Source organism: Rhyacophila brunnea, unplaced genomic scaffold (genome assembly GCF_057557595.1).
Source record: "Rhyacophila brunnea isolate RB1 unplaced genomic scaffold, BYU_Rbru_1.0 scaffold_9, whole genome shotgun sequence".
In the NCBI taxonomy this organism is placed as follows: domain Eukaryota; kingdom Metazoa; phylum Arthropoda; class Insecta; order Trichoptera; family Rhyacophilidae; genus Rhyacophila; species Rhyacophila brunnea.
The window spans coordinates 10,148,449-10,158,161 of NW_028233361.1; the positions used below are offsets into that span (position 1 = coordinate 10,148,449).

The 9,713-nt window shown below is 37.4% G+C and overlaps 1 protein-coding gene across 2 annotated transcripts; it reads left to right on the forward strand.

Moving 5' to 3' along the window:
• The first annotated feature begins 1,401 nt into the window (after nt 1-1,401).
• LOC147063245 (uncharacterized) lies at nt 1,402-5,634 on the forward strand. 2 transcript variants are annotated; one of them, XM_085959515.1, is made up of 3 exons: nt 1,402-1,514; nt 1,748-3,648; nt 4,159-5,634. In XM_085959515.1, exons 2-3 carry the CDS (start codon nt 2,196-2,198, stop codon nt 4,368-4,370), a joined length of 1,665 nt encoding a protein of 554 aa, XP_085815641.1. In that variant the 5' UTR covers nt 1,402-1,514; nt 1,748-2,195; the 3' UTR covers nt 4,371-5,634. The 2 variants fall into 2 exon arrangements, with proteins under 2 accessions (XP_085815641.1, XP_085815640.1); XM_085959514.1 differs by having other exon boundaries at nt 1,419-3,648; nt 4,159-4,500.
• The last annotated feature ends 4,079 nt before the right edge of the window (nt 5,635-9,713 follow it).

A 9,713-nucleotide genomic window follows, 5' to 3' on the forward strand; every position in this document is an offset into this window, starting at 1 on the left:
CTCAAACATCAGCATCTTAATCGACGCTCGTACGTTGAACTTTTCCTCCTGTAGCAGTTCTGCTTCGCCGTTTGGTGTCCATTGCTTTTAGAATATCCTCCTCACGGTCATTCAGATGTTGCGCCATAATCACTGATCACTTAACGTTCACTTAACTATCACTTAACGTTCGTCCAAGATAATTTTTTTGATAGTTAGAATGAACTGTCAGACGTAACATGTAAACAATAAGAAAGTCAAATCCTTAATGAAGAAGACAAAGGGATCCCAAACTCCATACATAAAAAATTGACGCGCGGGTATGATTAGTAAATAAAAACGGAGGAATGACCAACGACAAGAAAAAGGAAAATAAATTAGTAGAATATAACCTCACGCGAAGAAGAAAGAGCAAACCCTATCTCATGGACTTCAAAGTCAAATTCGAATAATATAAAATTATTGATATATTTTAATGCTCGATACTGAAACGTCAAACAATCACAGCGCTCCATATTGAATTTTGTAAGAGAATAATTAAATTCCCTTCGGAAATCTGTACGTCGCAAATAATTCGCTGTCGACAGCGTTCCCGAAAATCACAACGATTATTCGCTGCAAATTCGCACTCAAGACGCAAGGCGGTCGCGCAAGCGTGCTCTTTCCCGTAAGCCAATACGAGCTTGATTGGCGAATATTCGCTTTGGTGTGTGGACCGCATTAGATGCAATGAAATTTGTCTAAAAAAACGAGATGATGTTAATTACCCTTCATGGATATTTTGTCTAAAAAAAACAAGACGTTAATAACCCTCCGGCGGAAAATTTGTCTAAAAAAACGAGACGGTAAATACCCCACGTTTAATTTTTTGAAAATGCAGAAAATTATTGGTCGCCAACGCGTACTATATTTTTTGCCGAAATACTATAATTTTGGAGGCACTGTACTATAATTCCACTTTCAAAATATGGCAACACTGATCTGAATATGGCCGCAACGCCCGCAACAGTGTTGCCATGTCTACTGAAATTTCAGTAGATCAACTGATATTTTTTGCCAATATACTGAATTTTTGATTTTTTTTCGAAATTCAAGAAATCTACTGATATTTGTGTTTCTCCATAATTGTAAATTAACTGATGATTCTTTTAATAATAAACTTGAAATGATTTACGCATGACCTTTTTTGATGTTATACACTTTTAAATTGACATAAAAAGCATTGTAACTCTACCCAAGAGCGCCATTTTACCCATTAATATCATCATTGTTTACAATAAATTAATATTATTAGTTATTGTTATTCTTATTAGTTTTAAATCATATCTAATAAACACATTTTTCAAAATCTACTGATATTTTATGTAATCTACTGAATTTTTTGCCAAAATCTAATGAAATTTTAAATTTTGACTTGGCAACACTGGCCCGCAACCTTCGATTGCTGTCAGATGCATTGTTCATAGTGGCGTTACTCAATTTGCGCAATCATATTAATCTAAATGCACTCAGATTTGATATATTATCCAGATATGGTATGTCGTTACACAAAAATTCTCCGTAAGGTTACAATATGTCTACCAAAATATCGATAATCATTTATTATTCCTTTATTTTTATTCCTTCAACACAGATGTCAATAAACCCTGTGTAGCTTTGATAACTTACTATGATGTTTTTTTTTATAAGTTGTACAAAATATCACAGAATATGTAATATACTGATGTCAATATGGTTGTGGGTTCAATAAAACGCATGTATGTTTCAGAAATTCGCCGCTTTGTCGGAGACAAATCTTTCAAGATGGAAAATTGAGTAATGCTAGCCTTCCACGGTGACTCGTTTCGCACACTGGACTCCTTACCTTACTAACAATTTTACTCTCTGACATTCTTTAATTATTATTCAATTTACACATTTCGGTGGTGGTTTAAGGACACGCTCTTGTATACATTCATTGTTAAAGCACTTTGAACAATTATTTTACTCTCATGCCGTAATCGGGGGTGGACTGTCTTACCATGTAGCTAATCTAATTGTATTATTTATCTAACGCATCTAGTCAAAAATTTGCCAATTACCCAGTTCATTTTTTATTGTTACACTTGTTATTGCGTCGAATCCGGCAATCGGTAGATGTAGACTCTCACGAATGTCATTCTCGCATCGGTCAACGGCACGCTCGCAGACTGCCTGTAGTTTCTGCACCGTGCAACATGACAAACATGAGGGACAAACTGAGACCTCAGCGGGAAGCTAAAGCCAAATATGAAGCTGGCCCCAGAAATAGTTACAAAGCCAAAGATAAAATTTCCAGAAAAAAACCGGTGAACCATTCTCTAAAGGGTAAGGTTTCTTTAAATAGTAAGACTATTAAGAAATCGCCGCCTGCGAAACTGAAAAAAATAAAAAGTTCAGACAGCCTCGAAACAAAAGGGGCAAAGAGGGAATCTATTCGCAAGGATAAAGGCACTCTGGGATCTGTGATCCCACTGGCGATCAAAGAGGAGAATGGAGGGAGCCACCCAGAAGAGGCTACTGGAGGTTCGTCCCTCAAGCCGAGACCCCACAAGTGCGAGACCTGTGGTAAAGCCTTCCTCGGGAAGAACGACCTGAGGAAACATGGGCTGATCCATGCAGGTCTTAAACCCCACCCCTGCCCGCACTGCGCCAAAGCCTTCCGGCAGGCTGGCAACCTCAAGAATCACGTCACCTCGTATCACTCAAATGTGATCGACAACCCGTGCGTGTACGTGTGCGACCACTGCGGTAAGGCCTTCCTCATCAAGGAACGGCTGCGCCTGCACATGCGCGTACATACGGGCCACAAGCCGTACGCGTGCCGTCTCTGCCCCATGCGGTTCGCTCGCCTCGGCCAGGTGCGTCAGCACTCGCGCACGCACTCTGGGGAGCGTGGCTTTGCATGCGAGCGCTGCCCTGCCACTTTCACCTGCGCAGCGAAACTGCGCCTGCACGTCAAGGGGCACTTTGACGTGCGTGACCACACCTGCTACCTCTGCGGGAAGAGCTTTATTCGGCCAGACGCCATCAAGAAGCACCTGGCGTGCTTTCATAATGGCGAGAAACCTTTCCGCTGTCCCGTGTGCCAGAAATCGTTGAAGGGACACCTGCAGGAGCATCTGCGCACTCACGAAGCGGCACGCCCGCACGGCTGTGCCGAGTGCGGAAGCCGCTTCGCCCAGCGCTCCCAGCTGACAGTGCACCAGCGCACCCACTCAGGCGCTCGCCCCTACAGATGCCGCGTGTGCTGGTTGGCCTTCGCCCACTCCACCGCCCTCAAGTTACACACACGACGCCACACAGGTGAAAAGCCCTTCGTATGCCACATGTGCTCATCCGCCTTCGCCCAGTTGCCGCATCTCAAGAAGCACATGCAGGGGGTGCACGGGGAGGGGCGCGTTTACCTGCATGGGGCCTGCGGCGCCTCCTTCCGAGTCAAGACCGAGCTGGAGCAACACGCGGCCGAGTGCGGGGGTGGCATCGCCCCGGGGGGAGACGAGGCGGAGCTGTCGGCCGAAGAGAGGCTGTCCCGCCGGGTGGCTGCCGCCCACCGTCCTGTTGACCCGCCTATGGCGCTCACCAAGATGCGCCTCCTGTTGGCCGTCCTGCTCAAAAAGATCTCCAGTAACAAAAGACTCGAGGAACTAGGTTGGTATAGCTCTCCCCTCCGTCCGTGTTGAGTGTGCCTTTTGTTTTGTGAGCTCGCTTTGTTGGAGTCCGGGCAACCCTCCGCGGTTCGTCGTCATCGTGTCACTCGAGAAGACGTTTGGGAAGTATCCGGTGGCAGTTTTAATATCTCGTCAAAACGGGAGATGGCCTGGTGGACCGTTATTCATGTTTATCTGCATGCGGTCAAAAGAGACTACATGTGTAAATTGATACTGTCCGTTCTTATCTATAATATTGGCGGTGAGGATGGATAAATTATTATTACTAATCTCTTCATACATGTAGTATTGCGAGGTGTCGGTAGATTAATTAAATATAAATATTAGTCGCAGTATGCAGTTTGCGTTGAAATACTTTCATCCGAATTGCACAAGCGAACGGACAGTATGAATGTTCCTTGGTAATATACCATCATTAAAATTGTAAATAAGGTGAAGGGGTGACACGATATGCATCACGGTGGCCTTTATAATAGTGTGGAAATTTCAGGATTCAACAAGAGGCTCATAGACGACATTCTGATCGAGTCGTTGGAGTCTTCGGGAAACACCCCATGCCGGGACGACTCACACAGTCCTGCAGAGAGACTCAAGAAAAACGTGCAGATGCTGCTGGACTGGACTGTCCCGCCGCACTTCATGGACAAATTCCGCACGGAGCAGCGCTCCACCGAGGAACTCCTGGAAGAGCTCACCAGCTAAATGTTTCCCGATGCCGACTCGACGGGTCGACCGGCGGTCCTGTGGTGCCATTCATTTCCAGCAATCATTTGTCAATTGCCATTATAGAAATCGTCTGAACGTCGATTAGTTGTAACGATAACTATTTATTTTAATTCATCCGTAGTGTAAGAAACAAGTGCAAACGTTACTTCTCCAAATTGTCACCTCGGGGGTGAACTGACTCTCTCTACATAATTTATAAAAAAAAAATTATTGGACTTTAAACAACTTTAAAAATAGGTACCTAATTGTATGGTAGTAAAAAGATTTAAATGAGATTGAAACAATAATGCCAATAAATTAACATGTAATTCTAAAATTCCCGCTCATTCAAATATTTTTAATGTAGAATGCATTTATTGACTGGATAGATCTCTTATGTGATCGCTGGGTTTCAAACCTTTGCTAACAGAAAGTTGTTGCACCGAATTCGCACATGTTGCTTTGCGTTTGGAAAAAAAATTACCCGAACGTAATCTTTGTGATATAAAACGAAACACAAATAACTACACATGTTCTCATGAATTTTTTTGTTAATAGAGATGTGCCTGTAATTTTGAAAATGATAATACACTATATTCTGAAATCCTTTAATAAAAATTACATATTCAATTAAAAAAAAATACTTACGATGTTTATAAAATTTTTAAACATATCTCTGACGTTTCAAATATAGAATAAGTCAGTTCATCATAGAGACGACGAAGTTCTGTTAGTGATAAAAAGCAATTTGTACTTTTTGTAATCACGTGCCATAGTGTTTGTTCGCATTTCCCGCCTCGAGATGTTATGTACTCTATGTATAAGTTTAAAAGATTTAATAATATATTATTCACGTTTTCAATATTTAGATTTCTTATATTGCATATTTTATAAGATAGCCAATTACGCGCTTCGAAGTGCGAAGTATTGTATGATATGACCATTTTGGTACAATCGCCGGATGACAATCATCATGAAGCGGACTGGACCAGAAATTGCGGGCACTCGGCTCGTACAGTCGGTCTGCAATTCGAGGTTCCTCTGCTGGCAAAGATGAAAACCAAAGATAGTATAAATCCCACCTAATACTAACTCTATGATGTCGCACGATATCGCTAAATACTAATTGTATGTAATAATACAATGTAGATTCCCTTTAGAAATCGTTTTAACCAAAGAAATTATACAAACCTTTTTGTACAAATCATTTTAGCGTTCTTATTCGGTAAGTTTTAACATAGTGCGTATATGATCCCCAGTCAAAAAGATTTTTTTTCCTATTACTTATTGTTAAGCTTTAAAATTTTATCTGAAGAAAACTGACCTTCGGCGTCAATATTTTTATTTACGTATTTATTTGGTCAGCGGTGAACGCCAATTAATAAATTAGTACGAGTACAAAAATATTTAATTTGTATATTATAAAATATGTCTGACATATCTAATCTAAATGATACTATCGACTGAGGGTGCTCGGTGGAAGTTTAATTTCAAATGAATCTGAGAAAGATTATCTTATGCAATTCTGTAGGTAAAGCAGCCATAGTCTCGGACTGCATAATCTTTCTTAGTAATTCGATTTATTCTTATTTATTGTATACTGCAAAGATTTCAACCACCTATTAAGCATAATTTTGCCATGAGCCTAATTTGGAAACCTTTAAAATCTTTTTTATAATCGTGATCTTAACTTATGCATCATATTTTGAATAAGTACTTTTTTTAGTGAAAATAAAAAAGCACAGTTGGTTATATTGTAAAATGTTGGAAGTGACATAAGTAATATTATGTCATATTTTAAAGCTTTAGAAGGCTTACAAATTAAGCAGGTGGTATTAGTGAATCTTGGCATTCAGAGCATAATAGTCTGAATCAAACTTTAATATTAATTAGACTTGTATTGAAATAATTAAATCATGTACAACGCACGACTTGAAATCAAGCATGCCTTTAATATAAAGTAATAATTTACTGTAGTTTATCTATAATAAATTACAGTACCAAAAATCTGTTGACATTTTTCCAAATCTACAATATGTCTATCCGTCTATTCAATTCTAAACTATCCTAAACGCCAAACCGTAAAATGTGCAGAAAAGCGAAATTTAGAAATTATGAAACTATACTTAATTCGATTTTAGTTCAATAATATCGAAATATTAAAAAAACATTTTTTGTGTTTCAAATTACAATTAATTTTGTAGAATTTTTTCCAACTTCAAATTTATGAAAAATTCAATACATCGGCAAATAGTGTCACTTAGGATACTTAAAAGTGCGTTGACACGGTCCAAGTACGATCCAATTACACTTAGACCGAGTGCCATCCAAGCGACAGCTTCATGCTACTCGGACCGTGTCCTACTGATCCAAGTTAGCTTGGATAGGAATAATTAGTATGAAGATGTCCCATACGAGTGCGCTTGGATGGCACTCGGTCCAAGTTTACTTGGGCCGTGTCAACGCGGCTTTAAGTGGCATAAAAATAATTTTGTTTCTTAAATTCAATGTAATCCAATGCATTTAGGTTTATACAGAATTTTTGGAAATGTCATAGCATAGAGAGTCGATTGATGTAAAAAAACGTATTTTGAAAAATTGTCGTTTAGGATAGTTTAGAATAGACGCAAAACCTTACAAACCCAATAATTAACTGCCTCATAATTTGCCTTAAAAAAAAATTGGATGAGTATGGAAATAGAACTATTTATGTTTTACATATTATTATAATTCTATATTTCCGATAGAAATCATGTGTAATGGTTTCTGATAAAGCAATTAGAGACACTGAGAATGGGGCGCTACACATTCAATACCTATTGTTTCATTCACTCAAATTTGACCGTAATATTTGAGAACTGAACAAATCGTTTCTACTTAGTGAATGTATACTTTTATTTGTCAAAAAAATTATTATTTAAGAAGTAATCGAAGATTGATATATTCCAGTATGTATTTCAATTATTTTCTTCATCCAGTTTTTTTTTTTGTTAAGTTTTACAAGTAAAAATTGTAATGGTCGATTTCAACCACTAATACATTAATTATATGAGCTGATTCCACGCCAATCGTCATGAGTAATTGTCAATCTTAAATTACAATTACACTCAACAATTCAAATACCAATTCGTCATCACGACGCTTGTCAAACCAAAAAATGTCTGTTGGTCAGCTTGGTGACTATACTAAACAGTTTTCCTTCATGTTTTTATATTTCAAGTGACAGTTACTGATTGTAATATTTTTCCGACCACGTCCGATCCTGATACGATCATATGGACATCCACAGAGTAGAGGTTTGTATTGACAGATTTTGTTTTTTTTTACGAGAAATGGATGTCAGCCACTTGCTCAACCTATTAGGTCCATACCCTGACACACACAAATTGAAAAACAATATGTGTACTTGCCAGACCCAGGATTCGAACCTGGGACCCACGGTTTTATAGTCCAACGCTTATGCCGCGCGGCCACCGTGGGGTTGTATTATTAGCATGTTATTATTGTCTCCTAAATGTCCCCTGCGGCTTAATCGTCGTCGGTCCCAAGTTCGAATCCTGGATCCGACAAGTACCTACACATATTGTTTTTCAATTTGTGTATGAGTCAGAGTATGTACCTAATAGGTTGAGCAAGTGGCTGACATCCATTTCCCGTAAAAACAAAATCTGTTAATTCAAATCTCCACTCTGTGGAGGCCCATATGAATTTATGAATTTAATAGGATCAGACAGTCGAAAAAAACAAACTAATGAATAACATCAAGACTACTAATGATTATAAAAGCAAACATTAAACTGACAGTCAGACTCGAAAGCTCTCATCTTCATGCCAATGAAGTTGGATCAGGATAAAATATAAATGGTTTTATGACTTTATGAAAAGATTCATGACTGTCGAAAGTCGTCGAGACAGCTCATGTAATTTAGGTATAAAACTGTCGACTATCTTGTCATGTGCTAATAATACTCTTTCATTACTCTTATTTTGAGTAAAAATAATATCCCGGTTATTACTAATTAATATTTTTTTTCCTTTGTACCGTATCTTTCAAATTTAAATTTGTACTACCCAAATGTTGACTCGATGTCCCCGCCGGGGTCGGATCGGTTGAAATCATGTTTAAATTGTATCTTATCTATAATGAATCCAACCGCCGAACAAAAATTAGTCATGAATAATTTTACTATTATTCTGTTACACTTAAAACGTTTTTAGAATAAGATACAAAATGTACCAAAGTATGCTTGCCTTTCAATTGTTTTTTTCTATTTATGTAGGTATATGTGTACACAATTTATTATATTAAGTATATTTTGCATCACAAATACTAATAACGATTGTGATAACAATGAAAATAAAAACACTACAAACTATTTTTCAATGTTTTCTTTATTTCATTAACTTAATTATATTACATATTCGATATAACTCGAAAGACCATAGTAAATCACAGTAACTTATTTCATTGATAACATTAATTTATTAATTAACTCAAACAATAGAACAAAAATTAACCGAGGTGACATGAATACACTCATACATAAATTATTTTTTCGTTACCTATACATTTAATGAGATCACAAAAGTCTTTAGATCTTGGGTGCTGATGCTCAAATTTTACGACAATCATTCATTATATTTAGTGCTCGACGTGCGGCTACTGGTAACTTCGTGAATTTCTAAAATAGCCTATGATTTTACGATTGAAATGCAATAACTATCTACTGAAGAAATGCTTAGTTTCGAACGGGTAATATACGAATTTTTAGTGTATTTTTTTAATTGAATCTTACAATATAACATAGATAAATAAAATAAGTCCATATCGGGTTCCTGCCAAAAGTTAGTAAGTCGATAATTTAGGTATTTAGAGTTAACAACGGATTATGCGTCTATATTATAAATATGAATGCCAGAAAAAAAAATTAAGGTAATCCAATATATTTATAGAACATGCACATAAAGCACAAAGAAATTAGCATTATGCCTGATTTTAGAGGGCGTGTCAAACTTCAAATTGCAATTACTCCATAACATGATTTGGAGACTTACCAACTTTTGGCAGTAACACCCCCACAATATAATCCATGGTAACATCAAGACGGTGTAATTATGAAATCTCAAATATTTATTTCAAACTGAGTAAAAACCATACGTAGAAACCTCCCTTCTTTAAATGATTACATGAAAATATTGCACAATTTTCCCTTATAGAAAATTATAGACATTAACAAATGGGATTTTCAAAGAACTGCTAAATAAATTTTTCATTTACATTTCACCAAAACCACATCAAATTGGGTATATCTGATTAGCATTAATAGTAATTATATGGCA

What these genes read in the sequence shown, in the direction of transcription:
- LOC147063245 (XM_085959515.1), top strand. Translation starts at nt 2,196, where the DNA reads ATGACAAACATGAGGGACAAACTGAGACCTCAGCGGGAAGCTAAAGCC. An exon ending in CAAAAGACTCGAGGAACTAG is followed by an intron (nt 3,649 to 4,158) that starts GTTGGTATAGCT and finishes TGGAAATTTCAG; the next exon opens with GATTCAACAAGAGGCTCATA.